Source organism: Oncorhynchus keta, chromosome 1 (assembly GCF_023373465.1).
Source record: "Oncorhynchus keta strain PuntledgeMale-10-30-2019 chromosome 1, Oket_V2, whole genome shotgun sequence".
NCBI lineage: Eukaryota > Metazoa > Chordata > Actinopteri > Salmoniformes > Salmonidae > Oncorhynchus > Oncorhynchus keta.
Genome location: NC_068421.1, coordinates 48,262,009 through 48,286,118, shown reverse-complemented (window position 1 = coordinate 48,286,118; position 24,110 = coordinate 48,262,009). Strand labels below are relative to the sequence as shown.

The 24,110-nt window shown below is 42.9% G+C and overlaps 1 protein-coding gene across 1 annotated transcript in view; it reads left to right on the top strand.

Moving 5' to 3' along the window:
• Positions 1–24,110, top strand: part of kif14 (kinesin family member 14) — a 50,832-nt gene that overhangs the window by 13,576 nt on the left and 13,146 nt on the right. The window contains exons 18-24 of the mRNA XM_035774525.1: positions 2,864–3,155; positions 3,468–3,561; positions 3,787–3,928; positions 4,284–4,390; positions 5,452–5,555; positions 7,077–7,307; positions 21,185–21,372. Coding sequence (XP_035630418.1) covers positions 2,864–3,155; positions 3,468–3,561; positions 3,787–3,928; positions 4,284–4,390; positions 5,452–5,555; positions 7,077–7,307; positions 21,185–21,372 — 1,158 coding nt within the window. The remainder of the gene's footprint in view (positions 1–2,863; positions 3,156–3,467; positions 3,562–3,786; positions 3,929–4,283; positions 4,391–5,451; positions 5,556–7,076; positions 7,308–21,184; positions 21,373–24,110) is intronic.

Genomic DNA, 24,110 nt, shown 5'->3' with positions numbered 1-24,110 from the left:
AGTTAATTTTTCAAAAGCCTGTCTTTTTTGGTTTGTTCCTTGTTTTGTCTTCTATTGAGTCTTGCAGTTTTCTCTTGATTTTTTTCGATGTACTTCACTCTAAAAAAACATTTAAATCTCAATATATACAGGAGCTCATTTTTCAGCAGCTGCTCAATTTAGAACTCCGGAACATTAATGCCAGGGCTACTGAATTGACCAATGACCAGCTAAATCAGACGCACCACAAGTGTTGGCTACTTATCCGGCATAGTCACTCGGTGTAACATTTTGTAGTCATAGGGATACCACGGTAGGGTTTTTTCTGCATAGAAAAGTATTGGGTGGGCCGCTTAAGTGTTTTCTCGGTCCAACGTTGGCCACGCCCAGCGCCTAAGTCCAATTTTGATCCAGAAAAAACCCTGCAACGGTGTAACATTTTGTAGTCAGTCATTCAGTATACTGTTTTGTGGTCATCTGCTCCAATTGCTGACAGATTTGAATGCGAATGTAAAAATAATCAGCAAAAACAATATACAATTTTATTGGTCACATACACATGGTTAGCAGATGTTAATGCGAGTGTTGCGAAATGCTTGTTCTTCTAGTTCTGACAATGCGGTAATATTTAACAAGTAATCTAACAAATTCACAACAACTACCTTATACACACAATGTAATGGGATGAATAAGAATATGTACATATAAATATATGGATGGCCGTGCAGCATAGGCGAGAGGCAGTAGATGGTACAGAATACAGTATATACATATGAGCTGGGTAATATAATATGTAAACATTATTAAAGTGACTGGTGAAACCTTTATTAAGTCCATTTATTAAAGTGGCCAGAGATTTGAGTCAGTATGTTGGCAACAGCCTCTCTGTTAGTGATGGCTGTTTAACAGTCTGATGGCCTTGAGATAGAAGCTGTTTTTCATTCTCTTGGTCCCATCTTTGATGCACCTGTACTGACCTCGCCTTCTGGATGATTGCGGGGTGAACAGGCAGTGGCTCGGGTGGTTGTTGTCCTTGATGATCTTTTTGGTCTGTCTGTGACATCTGTTGCTGTAGGGCAGATAGTTTGCCCCCGGTGATGCGTTGTGCAGACGGCACTACCCTCTGGAGAGCCTTGCGGTTGAGGGCAGTGCAGTTGCCGTACCAGGCGGTGATACAGTCCGACAGGATGCTCTCGTTTGTGCATCTGTAGACGTTTGTGAGTGTTTTAGGTGACAAGCCAAATTTCTTCAGCCTCCTGAGGTGGAAGAGGCGCTGTTGCGTCTTTTTCACCACGCTGTCTGTGTGGGTGGACCTTTTCAGTTTGTCTGTGATGTGTACACGGAGGAACTTAACTTTCCACCTTCTCCACTACTCTACCATCGATGTGGATGGGGGGGTGCTCCCTCTGCTGTTTCCTGAAGTCCACGATCATCTCCTTTGTTGACGTTGAGTGAGAGGTTCTTTTCCTGACAGCACACTCCGAGGGCCCTCGCCACCTCCCTGTAGGCCTTGTCGTTGTTGGTAATCAAGCCTACCACTGTAGTGTCATCTGCAAACTTGATGATTGTGTTGGAAGTGTGCATGGCCACACAGTCATGGGTGAACAGGGAGTACAGGAGGGGGCTAAGAACGCACCCTTGTGGGCCCCCAGTGTTGAGGATCAGTGGGGTGGAGTTGTTTCCTACCTTCACCTGGGTGCGGCCCGTCAGAAAGTCCAGGACCCAGTTGCACAGGGCGGGGTCGAGGTCTTGACCCTGGGTCTGGATACCCATTTTCGCGCCGGAGATGTTTCAATCTCTAGACAAAAGGCTGTACGTGATGACGTTAATGCACAGAATTACTTTTCTGCTTAAATTCCCATGTACTGAACAAAAAATGCAAGTTAAATGGGTTTCTATTGCATTTTCAACTGTAATGATGGATTTCCCACAAATGTTGCGTTACATAGCGAACAGCTTGCAGATACAGTTCGAGTAGGCTACCTACATGATGAGATTATTAAGAGTGGGATAATTTTGTATTTGTCAAACAGCAGCCAAGCATCGATCATGTCACCAGAATAAGACCCTTGATATTTAATTGAAAGGAGCATCAAGCTCCTAGTGCACTTTCACCACCCTGTGAAGTTCATCTGTAGCTTAATAACCTGCATGCTTTCCTGAGTTGTAGTGGGCGGACCACAGAACATATAATCACGTGACTCAAGTTTATTTCAATATGATGGTTATTATATCAATATTTGCGCATACATTACGCCATTTCTAGCATAATACATTTTACAGACACAAAAAGATCCCACCTTGTCTACTGTGTTTTGTCGACATTTGGAAAGTTTACAGACAAATTTGGTGTTTCCATCTGGCCTTGTGACTTTTTTTTTTACCTGACCATGTCCTTTACTTGATTTTAAAGGTTAGGTGTAACATTTTGTAGTCATACAACGGTGTAACCTGAGAAGTTTGCTTTTTAACAACCAAATCTCTGCGCTTTTCCGTTTCTCAAAAACAAGTGAAATTGCAAAAAAAAAGTGTCTGGATCCTTCTATAATCCTTTTATGCTGTTTTTAGAAAATACAATCTGCACAGGTTTCAGATTTCTGTGGTGACATCACCATGTGGTAAATTGGTTAATAGACAACTTAACTTTCAACGAATAACAGCTAGTTTTCAGTTTTCCCCACGCAGACCACTCTAGACAGCCCTAGCAAAATTCTTGCTTGAGAAAATAGTTTTTTAAAAAACGACTTTTGCCCTCTTTTCATGGAAATCTATTACAGTAATGTACTCAATTGTTTGTTACACAGAAATGATTTGATACATAAAACGACTGCATTAGGCCTGTAAGACCTTTTACTAATTGACAATGGCGCTTTCCTTCCCCCAGGAGGAGGAGAGCAAAAGGAAGCGGTGTCAAGAGATGGACCAGCAGCGGGTGGTCTCCAAGATGGAGGAGCTGCAGTTTGCAAAGGTGGAGCTGGAGCAGGAAGTGGACACGCACAAGACACGTCTCCGCCTCCACATGGAGGCCCAGGCCACACGGCAGGCCATGGCCGATCACGGTGTCCGACAGGCCAAGGTGGTGGAGGCCCTCGAGGCAGAGAAGAGGAAGATCGGCAAAGACCTTGAGGAGATGCAAAGGAAAGTGGCGCAGAAAGGAAGCCAGACTCTGAAAAACGGTAAACCGTTGTTGGGAATTTTCATCTTCGGGTTGTATTCACGAGGAAACGGACCGAAACTAATAGCTAACACTGTGTTGTAAAGATAAGTGTCGTTTCCATTACGTCACAGCATGGTTCTAGTGTTGTAGTGCTAGTTACAGTTCTGATGACCTGGTGTGTATTCATTAGTCCAAACTGTAGAAAAACTTTTTTTTTGCAAAGGAAACAAGAGTTTCTATTGGACAAACTTGGGTACATCAGTTTGGTTCTGTTTGCTTTCGTTTTGTCCCTAGGAAATACACTAATGCTCTGTGGTCTGTTGTCTTTAAGTCCCTCCACAGTGGGACGCCATGAAGTTGTCTCTGATGATCGAGGAAGCCAACAAGATCAGTGACAAACTCATGAAGAACACAGTTTTCAGCAGGTACGAGCGGAGAGAATCTATATGAAATATTTATATGAAATAAATATTTATATGAAATAGTCCTTTGTTTTGCTGCATATTGAGATATTACTCTAGATCCATCTATCAGGAAATTATCTCTTGTTTTATTTAATTGAATCTTTATTTGGGCAGGGTGGGGTCTCATTGAGTCCAAGGTCTCTTTCTCTTCCTTTTTAGATTAATCCTTATCTTCACTGTTTTTAGAAACGAGGGGTCTGGAAAGGAGGGCGGAGGGGGAAAGGGAGAGCTGCAGGTCCAGGTGCAGAACACCAAACTGGGCATCTCCACCTTCTGGAGTCTGGAGAAATTCCAGAGCAACCTGGCCGCCATGAGGGAACTCGACCAGGTTAGTAACAGTCATTTGAGTTATTCCTTGCTACTAATGCATATGTTGTCCATCTGAATATAAAGAGCTGTGTTGGGTGCATTTTTATTCAAATGTGGATACTCTCTGGTTAATCTAGTTGGTAGTTATCATACCTCTATCAATTTCGATTTAGACTGCATTCTCCCACCCTGTTTGTCTCGCACTCAATCAGTGGAACAGTCAGTCCGCCCTTTGTGGATTTTGCCGGTGCACACCTAATTTACAAAACGCTTGTTTATGCATGAGGGTCATCCTCCGTTCCTGTAATTTCTCATTTAAGATGAATAAATGAGACTGGGGTTAAACTGAGCAGTCATTTATTCTCCTTCCCCAGGGGGACAGCAGCGCCTGTAAAGATGACGACGTGTTTTACGACCCCAATGATGAGTGGGAGCAAGATATATCGGCTTCCTCAACCGCCTCCTCCTTTTCACGCAGAAGGTAAGTTCTATTGTGCATCCCAAATGGCACCCTATTCTCTATATAGTACACCACTGTTGACCAGGCCCTTATAGGGCTGTGGTCAACAATAGTGCACTATGTACAGAATAGGGTGCCATTTTGGGACACAAACCTAGTCTCTAGTCTTCATTCTCTCTATCCTCCTCAATTGAACTCTCATGCAAAAATGTGTCAGAACTAAGTTGAATATGATGAATGTGGAAAACTGTGTTTTTGAGCTCACTTGAGTGAACATGGAAAACTATCATTCGTTGAACATGTGGAACGTGTTGGATATTTTTTTTCTTCTACAGCGCTCGTATTGATATTTCCACTCTGTTGATTTACTACTTGGCACATCCTGGAAGTTCAATGTATAATTTTTCTTCACCTCAGTGTGAAATAACCACACAGAAACATTTCCCTAATTTTTCCCCCCGTGCAATTTTTTTTGTTGGCTATGTTCATGGGCCTGGTGGTGCCTGCAGTGAAGGAGAGGAGGCCAAAGGAAACATGGAAACCATCTCGGTCTTTCTCGCTACTCACTCTCACTACTCACTCTCACCTGAATCCTCTGGAGTCTACCCTGAACCCACTAGCAGCCACAGCTAGTGCCCTGTGTATCTCTGTCGGTCTGGCTGTGTGTGTGTCTCTGTCTCCCGTAGGCCTGCTTTTTCCGAAGTGTTCACTCCCCGTCATGGATTTTAAAAGCTTTGGATTTTCTGAAAGCCTTAGCTGGAGGGAATTCACCATTGACGGGAGTTTACAAAGTGTGGGTAATTGGGACGCTGCCCGAGAGAACACTCACATTTTGCCAACCAATGTTTGGCTCTCAATTATTTTAAATGGCCTCCTCCTCTGCTCCTGTCTCCTCTCCTTCATCTGCACTGATATGATAACAGGATAGGTGAATGAAATGTAGCTGGTGCGTGGTGCCTATCAGACATGAATTTGCTTTCACATCAGTGAAAGTTGGGGCAATGCTGTGTTAGACTGTTGAGATCCGTTCCAAGACACATTAGTCATGTGTGTTTTTTGTTGTTTGTTCCCCAACATTATAGGAGCAGAAGCCTGTTGAAGAGCAGGAGGATTTCAGGGCGTCTCTATGAAATCCGAGTGCACCCTATTCAAAGCCTTCATAACAGTAACACCTCACAGTCCTCTGGTATGTGTGTTGTGTTGTGCGGTCCTGTGTGTGTGTAAGACACTGAAGTACTTTTAGTTTCTTTTCCAGGCTACCGTATATAGAAATGAAAGAATGGTATAACATTAGGTGTCAAATCAAAATACAGTGCCTTGCAAAATTTTTTATCCCCCTTGGCATTTTTCCTATTTTGTTGCATTACAACCTGCAATTTAAATGGATTTTATGTAATGGACATACACAAAATAGTCCAAATGGGTGAAGTGAAATGCAAAAAAATAACTTGTTTTAAAAATTCTAAAATGTAAAAAACGAAAAAGTGGTGCGTGCATATGTATTCACCCCCTTTGCTATGAAGCCCCTAGCTGGTGCAACCAATTACCTTCAGAAGTCACATAATTAGTTAGATTGCGCACAGGTGGACTTTATTTAAGTGTCACATGATCTGTCACATGATCTCAGTATATATACACCTGTTCTGAAAGGCCCCAGTCTCTGCACCACTAACACCCCTTATTGTTCAAACACCACTAATCAAGGGCTACCACCAAGCAAGGGGCACCATGAAGCTCAAGGAGCTCTCCAAACAGGTCAGGGACAAAGTTGTGGAGAAGTACAGATCAGGGTTGGGTTATAAAAAAATATCTGAAACTTTGAACAATAAGGGGTGTTTGCCAAAAGGCATGTGGGAGGCTCCCCAAACAAATGGAAGAAGGTACTCTGGTCAGATGAGACTAAAATGGAGCTTTTTGGCCATCAAGGAAAACACTGGGGCAAACCCAACACCTCTCATCACCCCGCCATTCTCACCGTGAAGTATGGTGGTGGCAGCATCATGCTGTGGGGATGTTTTTCATCGGCAGGGACTGGGAAACTGGTCAGAATTGACGGAATGATGGATGGCGCTAAATACAGGGAAATTCTTGAGGGAAACCTGTTTCAGTCTTCGAGATTTGAGACTTGTACGGAGGTTCACCTTCCAGCAGGACAATGACCCTAAGCATACTGCTAAAGCCACACTCGAGTGGTTTAAGGGGAAACATTTAAATGACTTGGAATGGCCTAGTCAAAGCCCAGACCTCAATCCACATTGAGAATCTATGGTATGACTTAAAGATTGCTGTACACCAGCGGAACCCATCCAATTTGAAGGAGCTGGAGCAGTTTTGCCTTGAAGAATGGACAAAAATCCCAGTGGCTAGATGTGCCAAGCTTATAGAGGCATACCCCAAGAGACTTGCAGCTGTAATTGCTGCAAAATGTATTGACTTTGGGGGATGGAACAGTTATGCATGCTCAAGTTTTCCGTTTTTTTTTTTTCTTGTTTGTTTCACAAAACATATTTTGCATCTTCAAATGATACAAACCCCCAAATATCGATTTTATTTCCAGGTTGTAAGGCAGCAAAAAAGGAAAAATTCCAAGGGGGGTGAATAATTTCGCAAGCCACTGTAGGTCTACAGTTATAGCTCTCGTAGTCCACGTGGAGTTTCCTTCATATTCCATGTAATTATTTTGGAGACTTGTCTGTCTCTGTTCCAGGTCTGATGGGTGTGGCCAAAACGCCCTCGTTGCACCCCAGCTCATTAGATTCCACCCTGCCGGGGATCTGCAAAGATTTGATTGGCCAGATGGTGGGCCAGCTGCGTGGGTGTCACAGCTACGAGGAGAGCATGGCAGACAGGCTGAGCTCTGACCTCTACTGTGTGTACACAGCCGTGACGACCATCTCCGGCCTGTACGATGGCCTGGACGATGACTGTCAGGAGAGTGGTAAGTCTGCATCTCAAAATTCACAATTTTCCATGCTTCAATGTTCCATGGCTCAATAGGTTATGTGCTTGCAACACCAGGGGCCGGTTGCACCAGTTGATTGTAAGTGGTTTGTAAATCTATGTCCAATGTAAAATGTGCTCTAAGCTGGACCTAAAAATTATATCTGTTGCACGACCTGGGCGTAAACACTAATACGAGCTATGCCTAGGCGTTGATTCTACACCTTGTAGGGAGCAGGCGTGTGTTGTGTTAAATTGGAATCTTCATCATGATATGCACAGAAAATAATACATCTATATTTTAGAAAGGATGCGAGTCTCGTGTTCATATTTCACAAACTCCGTGGGCTTTTGAGCACGAGTCATTAGCAAAATAATACACTTCATTTATGCTACAAAATAGCATGCCGAATGTGTCTGATCAGATATTAGCAAACTAATAGAGGAGCTGCCTCCACTTATTTGCCCAGCCAGAGATCAAATAACCAGATAGAGATTTGGTGAATCAAAATTACATTGATTAAAAGACAAGGGCTTTTAGTCTGGGATATAGCCTGGGCTACTATGTGAGTGAAGAGAAATATAATCACACCTTATACGCTAGCTTAGGCTATAACATTCTTGCAAAATGTCCTGATAACACTGTTAGACAAACAAATTAGACGAATCCACAGGCTTGTTTCAAAGCAGCGCTGTAACGCTGTCCCAATCATAGCGGTGCTGAAATTATAGTTGACCACACACGGCTATTGCTTCAGTAGAATGGCGCCGGAGAAGATGGCTGATGTTTTATGTGCTCCTAACCGACTGTGCTATTTTGTTAGTTTTTTGCATTTTTTGTAACTTATTTTGTACATAATGTTGCTGCTACCGTCTCTTATGACTGAAAATCAAGATCAAGATTATCCTACCGAGGGGACATTAAAAACTGTAATATCTTATGTTTCACTGAGTCGTGACTAAACGACGGTGGGTAAAATATAGAGCTGGTGCGATTTTCCATGCACCGGCAGGACAGAGAAGCTACGTCTGGTAAGACGAGGGGTGGGGGTGTGTCTACTTGTCAATAACAGCTGGTGCGCAATGTCTAATACTAAAGAAGTCTTGAGTACCTTATGATAAGCTGTAGACCACACTATCTACCAATCGTTCTCATCTATATTATTCCTAGCCATCTATTTACCACCACAAACCGATGCTGGCACTAAGACCGCATTCAACAACCTGTATAAGGCCATAAGCAGACAAGAAAATGCTCATCCAGCAGAGGTGCTCCTAGTGGCCGGGGACATGAATGCAGGAAAACAAATCAGGAACCAGAGGGGAAAAAAACTCCAGACCACCTTTTCTCCATACACAGAGATGCATACAAAGCTCTACCCCTGCCCTCCATTTGGCAAGTCTGACCATAATTATATCCTCCTGATTCCTGCTTACAAGCAAAAACTAAACCAGGAAGTACCAGTGACTCGCTCAATATGGTAGTGGTCAGATGACGTCGATGCTTCGCTACATGACTGGTTTGCTAACACAGACTGGAATATGTTCCGGAATTCATCCAATGGCATTGAGGAGTACACCACCTCAGTCATCGGCTTCATCAATAAGTGCATCGACGACGTCGTCCCCTCAGAGACCGTACCAGAATCCATGGAGTACATGTACATTTACAAAGCCGGATTACCAGGACATGTACTCAAAGCATGCATGGACCAACTGGCAAGTGTCTTCATTGACATTTTCAAACCCTGCCTTAGACCCACTCCAACTTGTATATCGCCCCAACAGATCCACCGATGATGCAATCTTAATCGCACTCCACACTGCCCTTTCCCACCTGGACAAAGGGAACACCTATGTGACAATGCTGCTCATTGACTACAGCTCAGTGTTCAAAACCATAGTGCCCACGAAGCTCATCACTAAGCTAATGACCCTGGGTCTAAACACCTCCCTCTGCAACTGGATCCTGGACTTCCTGACGGGCCGCCCCCAGGTGGTAAGGGTAGGCAACAAGACGTCTGCCACGCTGATCCTCAACACTGGGGCCCCGTCAGAGGTGTGTACTGATGACCGACAACGATGAGACAGCCTATAGGGAGGAGGTCAGAGATCCGGCAGTGTGGTGCCAAGGACAATAACCTCTCCCTCCAGTGTGAGCAAAACAAAGGAGCTGATCATGGACTACAGAAAAAGGCGAGACGAACAGGCCCCCATTAACATCGACGGGGCTGTAGTGGAGCGGGTCGAGTGTTTTCAAGTTTCTTGATGTCCACATCACCAACAGACTATTATGGTCCAAACACATCAAGACAGTCGTTAAGAGGGCACGACAACACCTTTCCCCCCCTCAGGAGAATGAAAATGAGTCATGGGTCTCCAGATCCTCAAGTTCTACAGCTGCACCATCAAGAGCATCCTGACTGGTTGCATCACTGCCTCGTATGGCAACTGCTCGGCATCTTGACCATAAGGCGCTACAGAGGGTAGTGCGTACGGCCCAGTACATCACTGGGGCCAAGCTTCCTGCCATCCAGGACCTATATACTAGGCAGTGTCAGGAAAGCCCAAAAAATGGTCAGCGACTCCAGTCACCCAAGTCATAGACAGTTTTCTCTGCTACCGCACGGAAAGCGGTACTGGAGCACCAAGTCTAGTCCTTAACAGCTTCTACCCCCAAGCCATAAGACTGCTGAACAATTAATCAAATGGCCACCGGACTATTTACGTTGACCTCCCCCATTTGTTTTGTACACTGCTGCTACTCGCTGTTTATTATCTATGCATAGTTACTTCATCCCTAGCTCGACTAGCCTGTACCACCACACATTGACTCTACCGGCACTCCCTGGATATAGCCTTGATATTTTGTTACTTTTTATTCTTTTTTACTTTAGTTTATTTGGTAAATATTTTCTTAACTCTATCTTGAACAGCACTGTTGGTTATGGGCTTGTAAGTAAGCTTGTTGTGTTCGGCTCGTGACAAAGTTAGATTTGAAAGTATTTAAAACGTTTGGATGACTAAGAGTTTCATTTAAGCAACAATATGATAAATTACATTTGTGTACTTTATTGCAATATTTTTGTCATTCATTTCCACAGTAATTATTGCTTGATTAATCCAGTTGTGTTTAAGAAAACGTACATGCGTAGCATTGGGCTTTGCAAAGTGATGGAACATGCCTCACGAAGTTTATATGGTAAGGATGGTAAACAGCCTAGTAATGGGCGCTGCCTAGCAACCATCATTATGAAGCATCAAATCTCATGAACGTGCATTGCTTACGCCGGAATTAGCTATGACTAGTCATATTTTTGGTTGGTTGGTGCAATGGATGTAAATTCTGATCCCAAAGTCGGAACCTCAACACCCGACCAAGCATGTAAGACTAGCTTTGTTTTATGCCCAACTGGTGCAACCATCCCCAGGGTTGTAGGTTAAAGTATATCTCACTGTCAATGTTGAGAGTAGAGGTCGATCGATTTAATCGGAATGGACGATTTAATTAGGGCCGATATCAAGTATTCATAACAATTGGAAATCGGTCTTTTTGTTTGCCGATTTAAAATTTTTATTTTTTATATATACCTTTTATTTAACTAGGCAAGTCAGTTAAGAACAGGTTAACTGCCTCGTTCAGGGGCAGAACGGCAGATTTTCACCTTGTCAGCTCGGGGGATCCAATCTTGCAACCTTACAGTTAACTAGTCCAACGCAATAACGACCTGCCTCTCTCTCGTTGCACTCCACAAGGAGACTGACTGCCTGTTACACGAATGCAGTAAGCCAAGGTAAATTGCTAGCTAGCATTAAACGTATCTTATAAAAAACAATCAATCATAATCACTAGTTAACTACACATGGTTGATGCTAGACAATATCTAGTAATATCGTGTCCTGCGTTGCATATAATCTGACTGAGCGGTGGTAGGCAGAAGCAGGCGCATAAACGTTCATTCAAACAGCACTTTCGTACGTTTTGCCAGCAGCTCTTCGTTGTGCGTCAAGCATTGCGCTGTTTATGACTTCAAGCCTATCAACTCCCGAGAAGAGGCTGGTGCAATCGAAGTGAAATGGCTCGCTAGTTAGCGCGCGCTAATAGCGTTTCAAACATCACTCGCTCTGAGCCTTCTAGTAGTTCGTGGTCCTTCTGTAGCACAGTTGGTAGAGCATGGCGCTTGTAACGCCAGGGTAGTGGGTTCGTTTCCCGGGACCACCCATACGTAGAATGTATGCACACATGACTGTAAGTCGCTTTGGATAAAAGCGTCTGCTAAATGGCATATATTAGTAGTTGCTCCCCTTGCTCTGCATGGGTAACGCTGCTTCGATGGTCGCTGTTGTGTTGCTGGTTCGAGTCCAGGGAGGAGCGAAGAGGGGGACGGAAGCTATACTGTTACACTGGCAATATTAAAGTGCCTATAAGAACATCTAATAGTCCAAGGTTAATGAAATACAAATGGTATAGAGGGAAATAGTCCTATAATAACTATAACCTAAAAGTTCTTACCTGGAATATTGAAGACTCATGTTAAAAGGAACCATCAGGTTTCATATGTTCTCATGTTCTGAGCAAGGAACTGAAACGTTAGCTTTCTTACATAGCACATATTGTACTTTTACTTTCTTCTCCAACACTTTGTTTTTGCATTATTTAAACCAAATTGAACAATTGAACAAGTTTCATTATTTACTTTTTTTTATAGGCTAAATTGATTTTATTTATATATTATATTAAGTTAAAATAAGTGTTCATTCAGTATTGTTGTAATTGTCATTATTACAAATAAAAAAATAAAAATAGTCCGATTTTAATCGGTATCTGTATTTTTGGTCCTCCAATAATCGGTATCGGCGTTGAAAAATCATAATCGGTCGCCCTCTAGTTGAGAGAACTGTAAGTTTCTCTCCCATTAATCATGAATGTGACCCTGGTCTTATACACCTATAGTAAAGTCTTTGTCAGTGCTTGGCACTCCTGAAATAACAGGTTTAAGCCCACAGTGCCTTCAGAAAGTATTCACACCTCTTGACTTTTTAAAACATTTTGTTGTTACAAAGTGGGATTAAAATGAATGATTTTTTTTGTCAACGAGCTACACAAAATACTCGGTCAAAGTGGAAGAGAAATTATAACATTTGTGAAAAATAAAACTATCTTCATTAGATAAGTGTTCACACCCCTGAGTCAATACATGTTAGAATCATCTTTGGCAGCAATTACATCTGAATCTTTCTGGGTAAAGTCTCTAAGAGATTTGCACTCCTGGATTGTACAATATTTGCACAGTCTTAAATAAACAATTATTCAAGCAGCATACCACCCTGCATCCAACTGCTGGCTTGCTTCTGAAGCTAAGCAGGGTTGGTCCTGGTCAGTCCCTGGATGGGAGACCAGATGCTGCTGGACGTGGTGTTGGAGGGCCAGTAGGAGGCACCCTTTCCTCTGGTCTAAAAGAAATATCCCAATGCCTCAGGGCAGTGATTGGGGACATTGCCCTGTGTAGGGTGACGTCATTTGGATGGGACATTAAACGGGTGTCCTGACTCTGTGGTCACTAAAGATCCCATGGCACTTATCGTAAGAGTAGGGATGTTAACCCCGGTGTCCTGGCCATCATACCATCATGGCCACCTAATCATCCCCAGCTTACAATTAGCTCATTCATCCCCCCTCCATCCCCCCTTCTCAGACAACTTTCCTGGTAAAATAAGGCTACCGTCCTGGTAGCCATTTGATGTTCAGGAATCTTATTGCTTGGGGGTAAAATCTGTTGAGAAGCCTTTTGGTCCTAGACTTGGCACTCCGGTACCGCCTGACATGCTGTAGCAGAGAGGACAGTCTATGACTGGGGTGGCTGAGGTCTTTGACAATTTTTAGGGCCTTCTTCTGACACTGTCAGAGGCCGAGCTGTACCAGGCAGTGACTCAATCAGTCAGGATGCTCTCGCTGTTGCAGCTGTAGAACCTTTTGAGGATCTGAGGACCCAGGCCAAATCTTTTCAGTCTCCTGAGGGGGAATAGGTTTAGTGGTGCCCTCTTCACGACTGTCTTGATGTGTAGGACTGTTCTAGTTTGTTGGTGATGTGGACACCAAGGAACTTGAAGCTCTCAACCTGTTCCACTACAGCCCCGTCGATGAAAATGGGGGAGTGATCGGTCCTCCTTTTTCTGTAGTCCACAATCATCTCGTTTGTCTTGATTACATTGAGAGATAGGCTGTTATTCTCCACCACCCGGCCAGCTCTCTGAACTCCTCCCTATAGGCTGTCTCGTTGTAGTCTGTGATCAGGCCTACCACTGTTGTCGTCTGCAAACTTAATGATGGTGTTGGAGTCGTGCCTGGCCATGCAGTCGTGGGTGAACAGGGAGTACAAGAGGGGACTGAGCACGCACCCATGAGGCTCCAGTGTTGAGGATCAGCGTGGCAGATGTGTTGCTACTTACTCTCACCACCTGGGGGCGGCCCGCCAGGAAGTCCACGATCCAGTTGCTTTTTGAGGTGTTTTAGTCCCAGGTTTCTTAGCTTAATGATGAGCTTTGAGGGTAATATAATAATATAATAATAATATATGCCATTTTGCTGACGCTTTTATCCAAAGCGACTTACAGTCATGTGTGCATACATTCTACGTATGGGTGGTCCCGGGAATCGAACCCACTACCCTGGCGTTACAAGCGCCATGCTCTACCAACTGAGCCACAGAAGGACCATATGGTATATGGTATTGAATGCTGAGCTATAGTCAATTAATAGGATTCTCACGTAGGTGTTCCTTTTGTCCAGGTGGGAAAGGGCCGTGTGGAGTGGAATAGAGATTGCAGCATCTGTGGATCTGTTGGTGCGGTATGCAAATTGGAGATGGTCTAGGGTTTCTGGGATAATGGTGTTAATGTGAGCCATGACCAGCCTTTCAAAGAACTTCAAGGCTACGGACGTGAGTGTAGTCATTTAGGGAGGTTACCTTAGTGCTCTTGGGCACAGGGACTATGGTGGTCTGCTTGAAACATGTTGGTATTACAGACTCAATCAGGGACATGTTGAAAATGTCAGTGAAGACACTTGCCAGTTGGTCAGCACATGTCCGGAGCACACGTCTTGGTAATCCGTCTGGGCCAGCGGCCTTGTGAATGTTGCCCCATTTTAAAGGTCTTACTCACATTGGCTACGGAGAGCGTGATCACACAGTCGTCTTGAACAGCTGATGTTCTCATGCATGCGTCAGTGTTGCCTGCCTCATGATGTATATTTTTGCTTTTTTCAACACTTGTAACTGCCATTTCCTGCAATCTAGAGCAAAACGTTTTCTGAAATGGTAACAAATGAAGTAAAAATGTGTATATATACAGTGTACAACTTTTGTTTTTTACAGAGTTGCGCAGGCAGTCCAAATGCCCCACCTGTTTTGAGCCCCACTATTCTGTCCTGGAGTTGCGTTCCCATACCAAAACTAGACAGATAGCTAACAACTAAGTCCTCAATAAAACTCCCAAGGCGTGACTTTTCTTGAATGACTATATTGTAAATGTTTGTTGTGAAACTGCAAAATACAGAAAATAATATACTTCAGTATTCGATTCACATCGACATACTGTAACTGTACATTATACATTTAAATTGAATTTGCATAAATACAAAACACGTGTCAAGGTACCATGTATCTGGCATGATGCCAAACCAGATAGCTGGTTGCTAGTCATATGGTAATTGGCTAACTCCTTCGACTACTCTAATGTGCAACCACCTCTGTACAATAACAAAGCATATTACACTAGAAACCGTAACAAAAGTAACGACCCTGGGTTTATAAGCGCGGAAATGGACTCTGCTGCACGAGCATGCTTTTGCGGCACAGTCGATAGCGCGCCGGACCTCGGGCTAGAAGGTCAAGGGTTCGAGACCTGCTCCCTGCCTGTTTCATTACAGTATGTTTTACAATTTGTTTACATGACGCACGAGCAAAGTAATACAGCTGACGGCATACATGAAAGACGAGGCAATTTGTGTGAGTAAATGCAAACAACTAACATTGGTAAGTAAGCAATTCTATCAATAACAAGATTATCATCACTAGCAATATGCTTTCATCGAATTTACAAACAAATATTTTCCGAGGCTGAAGCGTGACAAGAAATAACTGCACTGAAAGACCTGCACCGTAGAGTTGTTTTTAGCTGCTTTGCGTGCTGAACGACTACTCTACTTCCTGTTTCTGTACAGTCTTTCTAAATACCAGAAAGCTCCACTAGGGGGCGATAAACACAAAGAAAATCCATCTCACCACTGTAATAAAATCATCTGTTACCGTCTAACAGGAAGACGGCACACCCACCTTTTTTTATGTGCCTGTTTTGCATGTTGCATTTTATTTTGCTAAAAATGTAAAACAAATATCAATTGAGTAAAGCAGCTCCAAAATGCAGGTGTTTCAGCCTAGCTCAGTGCTTTCTGTGGTGGTGGGGCAGCCAGCTGAAAATTGGTGGTTGGTGGTGTTCTTTAGTTGCGATGTGATTGGCTCAGTGTTCTGTCACTCAAGGGGACACTACGTCACTGCAAAGTTTAAGGGGAAATTCAAGCCCCTTGGGTGCTGCCATATAGTTATATTAGAAGGGCCCATCCAAGAAGGCTCAAGGACATTGGCCATAGATGACGTCAAATCACGTTATATGTACCGAAGCTTTGATTGGACTGATCGTGTCAACATCATACTTTCAAATTCTTAGCTAACAAGTTAGTCATCATCATGAATCAAGTTGACATCTACTGGAAAATCATTTTCAGTCCTTGTCATATGAAGAGAAAGTATAGATAAAATGTATTGGTGCTCATTGGACATAAACATTACACAAGTTGGAAATCGCAAATTCAACAATGAGTGGTTTGGAAGGAATCAGTGGCAACTGCAAGCTTTGCAAAGCAATCACCAGCCTGTTATTCAGTGGGGAGGGTGTGTGGTCCAAGTCTGGGTTTAAGGGTGTCCTTTTCCAAGCTTAAAAGGATAAACATTCAACATTGGCCAAGCTGTCAATACAGCATGACTTCTGCCGCGTTCGAAACAACTGGGAAATCTCAGACTTCAGTGAGTTCAAGTAAACTGGGAACTCGGGGGGAACGAGCTCCGACTGGGAAAATAAGTTTTGAACGGTCATCCAACTCAGAATTCCAAATCAGGAACTATTTTTAGAGCTCCGATTTGAAGATCACTGACGTCATGATTCAACCTTGTTTTTTTTCCCAAGTTCCCAGTTGGCTTGAAAGCACCATAAATCCAGAGAATGCCAGAATTTGATGACAAAATCTGTGCACAAGAAGGACTTTCGCGCACCTTCATGTTCAAGTGAGCACAGCACAAAAATGTATGTTGTGTAATGATGTAATATGCCAAGCAATACTAAGTGTATGTTTTGTATTAAGCTGTTAGTATCCCATGTGCTTCACCCTAATAATTTGCTCCCTTTTCTCCTAAAAATGTAGCCTGCTGTTTGGACTTGGCGGTGCACATTCAGCCTATTTTATAGAAATGTCAATATCGAATATTGTAAGACCTTTCATTGTCTGCGTTTATACCCCCTTTATTTATCCTACGGTTCTGATTTGGTGTACAGGGAGAATACTGTAAGAATGGCCCATGTTTTGAATTCAAAAGTGCTGAACAAGTAGATAAATTGACTTTGTCTGTCCTTGCTCGCTCTTTAATATCTTAATCGAAATTATAGATTGACTCTTATCCGCTATGTTGTATCAGCTATGAACATTTTCATAAGTATTCAGACCCTTTACTCAGTACTTTGTTGTAGCATTTTGGCAGCGATTATTGTCTTGGTTATGACGCTGCAAACTTGGCACACCTGTATTTGGGGATTTTCTCCCGTTGTTCTCTGCAGATCCTTTCATCGCCGCACAGCTATTTTCAGGTCTCTCCAGAGATGTTCGATTGGGTTCAAGTCCAGACTCTGGCTGTGCCACTCAAAGACATTGACTTTTCCTGAAGCCACTTCTGTGTTGTCTTGGCTGTGTGCTTAGGGTTGGATGGTGAACCTTTGCCTCAGTCTGAGGCCGTAACCTGAGGCCGTAACCTGCTCCAGAGCGCTTTTCATCAAGGATCTTTCTTTACTTTACTCTGTTCATCTTTCCCTCGATCCTGACTAGTCTCCCATTCCCTGCCGCTGAAACACATTCCCTCAGCATGATGCTGCCACCACTCTGCTTCACTGTAGGGATGGTGCAAGGTTTCCTCCAGGCGTGATGCTTGGCATTCAGGCCAAAGAGTTCAATCTTGTTTCCATCAGACAAGAGAACCTTGTTTCTCATGGTCTGAGTCCTTCAGATGCTTTTGGGCAAACTTCAAGCATGTCATGTGCATTTTACTGAGGAGCGGTTCTGTCTGGCCACTCTACCATAAAGGCCTGATTGGTGGAGTTCTGCAGAGATGGTTGTTCTTCTGGAAGGTTCCCCAATCTCCACAGAGGAACTGTGGAGCTTTGTCGTAGTGACCACTGGGTTCTTGGTCCCCTCCCTGACCAAGGCCCTTCTCCCCAAATATCTCAGTTTGGCTGGCAGGACAGCTCTAGAAAGAGTCTTGGTGGTTCCAAACTTCTTCCATTTTAAGAATGATGGAGGCCACTGTGTTCTTGGGGACCTTAAATGCTGCAGACATTTTGTTGGTACCCTTCTCAAGATCTGTGCCTCAACACGATTCTGTCTCGGACAATTCCTTCAACATCATGATCATGGCTTTGGTTTTTGCAAACGTTCCAAAAAAACTGTTTTCACTTTTGTAACTATGTGGTATTGTGTGTAGATGTTTTTTAAAACATTTTTTTAATCGACTTTAGAATAAGGCTGTAACGTAACAATGTGGGAAAAGGAAAGGGATCTGAATACTTTCCGAATGCACTGTATGCATAGGTTTATTGACTCCGACTTTCATTCATGTTCTATTTGGTCGAGAAACAATATTTTATGACGGGACATTTTGTGCTGCTTTGGTGGAATTCTCTGGTCTTTCTAGCCTACACTGCGCTTGCGTTCTGTAGGCTTATATAACAGGCTATTTATTGAAATGAGCTCTAGCAAATAGGAATAGGCAGATTACTTGGAATGCCACTTGTATGCTGCCCAACTCCATTCTTTAGGCTACTACGTGGTGCCAGTCCAGTTCAAATGGGCTAAGCCATCGTCTGTCACATCACAATGTACTCACCATCGACAATGGCCGCCAAACATCTATTACTGACGTAATATTTCCCAACCCTAGTCACTATACTTTGTTCAGTCGAGGGCAGGCTAAACTGAATGAACAACCGAGGCAAGTATGAACATTTTATTAAGAGTTTTGGGGAATGACTTCGTCATTGATCATTGGAGCCAGATGCTTGTATGCAGGCAGCACTATGCGGGGCAGCTGGCATTGAAACCATCCCTCTGGGAGAGAAAGGTTCCGATGACGGACCTTCAGCTGCTGGAGGTGGAGGGTCGGAGCTGAAACTTTTGCTGTAAGACATGAGGGAACAAGAGCAAGCCATTTTAAATGCATCAAATTATGTATTCCCATTGGTGAGAAGAGAGCACTTTGATTATTGCACCAGTATGCAAATTCAAATCAAATGAATTCATAAAGCCCTTTTTTACATCGGCAGACATCACAAGGTGCTTTTTCAGAAACCCATTCTAAAACCCCAAATGGCAGGCAATGCAGCTGTAGAAGCACGGTGGCTAGAAGAAAAAAAGAAAGGCAGGAACCAGTCCTCTTCTGGCTGTGCAGGGTGGAGATTATAAGAGTACATGGTCATTTAAGGCCAGATCGTTCTTCAATATGTTCAAATGTTCATAGATGACCAGCAGGGTCAAATAATAATCACGGTGGTTGTAGAGGCTGCTACAGGTCAGTACCTCCGGAGTAAATGACAGTTGGCTTTTCATAGCCAAGCATTCAGAGGTTGAGAGGGAGTCGAAAACGGCAGGTCCGGGACAAGGTAGCACGTCCGGTGAACAGGTGAGGGTTCCATAGCCGCAGGCAGAACAGTTAAAACTGGAGCAGCAGCACGGCCAGGTGGACTGGGGACAGCCAGGAGTCATCAGGCCAGTTAGTCCTGAGGCATGGTCCTAGGGCTCAGGTCCTCTGGGAGGGGGGGATGGAGAGAGCCCCCATACTTAGTCACCTAGGACACCAGATATAACAGACTGACCCTAGTCCCCCGGCACATAGACTATTGCAGCATAGATACTATGCCTATAGGTTATTTAGCAAGTGTGATAAAGTTGCATTATTCAGCTGTGCTGATTGGCCATAGGGTAATAGGTGACTGACATTCCACACATGGCTAATTGATAGTAAAGGAGGAGGAGTGACATGATGCTGTGCTGTTGATGAGAACATTCTAAACATCAGATATAAATTCCTGCTGTGTCCATAGAAGAGGATTGCCTGGCTACCCAACCACATTGCTATGGCCAAACACCACACCCACGATGAGTCTGGATATGATCTCCTCACAACGACTTCTCGAATGCGAACACATTCAAACCGTTCTGATTGGTTCCACAAACCGATGGGTTGGGCCAGAGCCTGAAAACACTTGATCAAGTGGCGTTTTGGAGATGGTAATTAGCTTTGATAGAAGCGATCAATCGCTGGTGACTTGTTTAGTACAACGTCCCTCACTTTGAAAGCAAAAACGACTTCTACGATGGAAGTCTGACTGAAGGTATGTAGCGATAGATAGCGCAGAGGAATTACATTCAGTATGAGTCATCAGGCAAAGAGAAAACAATGTAACTTATATTGTGGTTACAGAATGAAGTAATGTGAGCTATCCATTTAGATCAGCCTTTGTGATTTGTACCTCCACTACCGGTCAAAAGTTTTAAACACCTACTCATTCAAGGGTTTTTCTTTATTTTACTATTTTCTACATTGTAGAATAATAGTGGAGACATCAGAACTATGAAATAACACATGGAATCATGTAGTATCCCAAAAAGTGTTTAAACAAGTATTTTATATTTGAGATTTCAAATAGCCACCCTTTCCCTTGATGACAGCTTTGCACACTCTTGGCATTATCTCAACCAGCTTCACCTGGAATGCTTTTCCAACAGTCTTGAAGGAGTTCCCACATATGCTGAGCACTTGTTGGCTGCATTTCCTTCACTCTGGGGTCTGACTAATCCAATAACCATCTCAATTTGGTTGAGGTCAGGGGATTGAGCAGGTAATCTGGCCTCAAATCTCAAATATAAAATATATTTGTATTTGTTTTAACACTTTTTTTGGTTACTACATGATTCCATATGTTTCATAGTTTTGATGTCTTAACTATTATTCTACAATGTATAAAATAGTAAAAATAAAGAAACCCTTGAATGAGTAGGTGTTTTGAAACTTTTGATCGGTAGTGTACATTATCTGAATAGTCATGGCAAGGTTAAACTAAACAACATGAATCAGACTAAATGTCCTGAGGAAAACAATCCTAATATTGGAAACAGTCTTATGTTGTCACCCATTCACATTTGTTTATTTTCCATGCTATAGCACACCATGTTGTGCATGAAGCAGGTTCATAGTAAAGGTTTTTCTTTTTTGCCATGGAATATTGGCAAGTATCTTGGTAGTATTTTGATATGGATATTGTGAAAAATGTACCCTTTTGCCTTCTACTTGAAAATAATGAACTTTTAAACGTATATCCAGCGTATTCACTAGGAACCAAATGGGAAGAAACCGGGAACGACCCATCTGAATTCGTCCAATAAGAAACTCTTGTTTTTGTTGCGAAAAGTTTTGCTAAGTTGGGCATCACATGACATTTTGAAAATACTAAATTGACCTATTGTAATGTATTCTTTATTCTGTCTCTATGTCCCAGTGTTTGTGTTAGAGGCTGAGGCTCCGACACAGCTGGTGAAGGCCACCTCGGCCATCGAGAGAGCCGTGTTTATCACCATGCAGTGGGTGGCCAGCGTCAAACCCAGAGCCGGACCCCTCTACACCGTCGCAGAGGAGCTCAAGACCCAAGTCAAGAGAATGGGTGGTTACTTTCAGCTTCTCATCCAGGTAGACATTTCTGTCAGCACTTTTAACTTAAAAAGATCAGACAATAGAATTAACAATGTATCAGACTAGGACTGTCTTGAAAAAGTGATGTTATCTTTATAAAATTTACCTGGATAAATATAGGTTGGCTAAAGTATTACATTCCAAAAGGTACACAAAGGACACATTGGAGCATTGAAACTATTGAACACAGTATATTGAAAACAGTAGCCGCTGTATGTGAATGTACAACATACAGATAGAACTATGCACCAAAAACATTCAATCACACCTACAGTGCATTCGGAAAGTACTCAGACCCCTTTACATTTTCCACATTTTATTACTATACAGCATTATTCTAAAATGTGTTAATCATTTTACCTCATAATGACAAAGTAAAAAAAGGTTTTGTATAATTTTTTTCAAATGTATTAAAAATATAAAACTGAAATTGTACATTTACATAAGTATTCAGATCGTTTACTCTCCAAAGATGTTCGATCGGGTTCAAGTCCGGGCTCTGGCTGGGCCACTCAAGGACATTCCCGAGACTTGTGCCGAAGCCACTCCTGCGTTGTCTTGGCTGTGCGCTTAATGTCGTTGTCCAGTCTGAGGTCCTGAGCAGGTTTTCATCAAGGATCTCTTTGTACTTTGCTCTGTTCATCTTTCCCTCGATCCTGACTAGTCTCCCTGCTACTGAAAACATCCTCATACCATGATGCTGCCAACACCATGCTTCACCGTAGGGATGGTGCCAGGTTTCCTCCAGATGTGACGGTTGGCATTCAGGCCAAACAGTTTGATCTTGGTTTCATCAGACCAGAGAATCTTGTTCCTTGTGGTCTGAGAGGATTTAGGTGCCTTTTGGCAAACTCCAAGTGGACTGTCATGTGCCTTTTTATTGAGGAGTGGCTTCCGTCTGGCCACTCTACCACAAAGGTCTGATTGGTGGGGTTCTGTAGAAATGGTTGTCCTTCTGGAAGGTTCTCCCATCTCCACAGAGGAACTCTGGAACTTTGTCAGTGACCATCAGGTTTCCTGGTCACCTCCCTGACCAAGGTCCTTCTCCCCTGATTTCTCAGTTTGGCTGGGCGGCCAGCTCTAGGAAGAGTCTTTGTGGATCCAAACTTCTTCCATTTAAGAATGATGGAGGCCACTATGTTCATGGGGATCTTCCATGCTGCAGACATTTTTTGGTACCCTTCCCCAGATCTGTGCCTCGACACAATCCTGCATCGGAGCTCTACAGACAATTCCTTCGACCTCATGGCTTGGTTTTTGCTCTGACATGCACTATCAACTGTGGGACTTTGTATAGACAGGTGCGAGCCTTTCCAAATCATGTCCAATCAATTGAATTTCCCACAGGTGGATTCCAATCAAGTTATAGAAACATCTCAAGGATGACCAATGGAAAATAGGATCCACTCCGCTACAATTTCTAAAAACCTGTCTTCGCTTTGTCATTATGTCGTTTTGTGTGTAGATTGAGGTTAAAAAATCTATATTTAATCAATTGTAGAATAAAGCTGTAACAGAATGTGGAAAAGGGATCTGAATATTTTCTGAAGGCACTGTATGTACAGTCCACATACATTGTTGACTAGTTTACTGTAAGTAATGTCATAGTGAATTACAGTAAAGATATTCTAGAAATATCCGTTTTTATCCCAATTAAACTGGAGAGACACAAACGCTGCAAAAGGAAAATCTTTTTCAATCGAGTTGGGTTGACACCTCATTGGCTCATCAAAATTCACCTCGCTGATTGACAGGTTTTAGCTTTGAGCGGTTTTGACTCCTCGTATGGAAATATCAGAGCGTAGGGGAATTCTCAACCTTCAGCCTCAAGTCCAACATGAATGAATGTATATTATACAGTGCCTAATGAATGTCTACACATGCCTTGCACTGTCTTTACATTTTGCTGCCTTAAAATTGTGTTAAAGAATGCAACCGATGTACACAACCTTCTCCAGCGTTGCACAAGTCTTAGGGCAACATATAATATCCATCGTTTTTGTCAAAATTGAATTCAAAATTGATTAAATATATTTTTTCTCTCACCTCATCTACTGTACACACACTACCCCATAATGACAAAGTGAAAATATGTTTTTAGACTTTAAAAAAAATGAAATGCGTATCTCATTTACATAGGTATTCACAGCCCAGAGTCAATATTTTGTAGAAGCACCATTGGCAGCAATAACAGCTGTGAGTCTTTCTGGGTAAATCTCTTGAGAGCTTTCCACACCTGGATTGTGGAACATTTGCTCATTTATTATTTTCAAAATGCTTCAAGCACTATACATTTGGTTGTTGATCATTGCTAGACAACCATTTTCAAGTAGACTTAAGTCAAAACTGTATCTCGGCCACTCCGGAACAGCCACTGTCTTCTTGGTAAGCAACTCCATTGTAGATTTTGCCTTGTGTTTTAAGTTATTGTCCTGCTGAAAGGTTAATTCATCTCCCAGTGTCTGGGAATGTTTTCCTCTAAGATTTTGCCTGTGCTTAGCTCCATTCCATAATTGTTTTTTTCCTGAAAAACTCCCCAGTCCTTAACGATTACAAGCATACCCATAACACGATGCAGCCACCACTATGCTTGAAAATATGGAGAGTGGTACTCTAATGGGTTCTACTGGATTTGCCCCAAATTTGCCACATTTGTTTGTAGTATTACTTTAGTGCCTTGTGCAAACAGGATGCATGTTTTGGAATATTTGTATTCTGTCCAGGCTTCCTTCTTT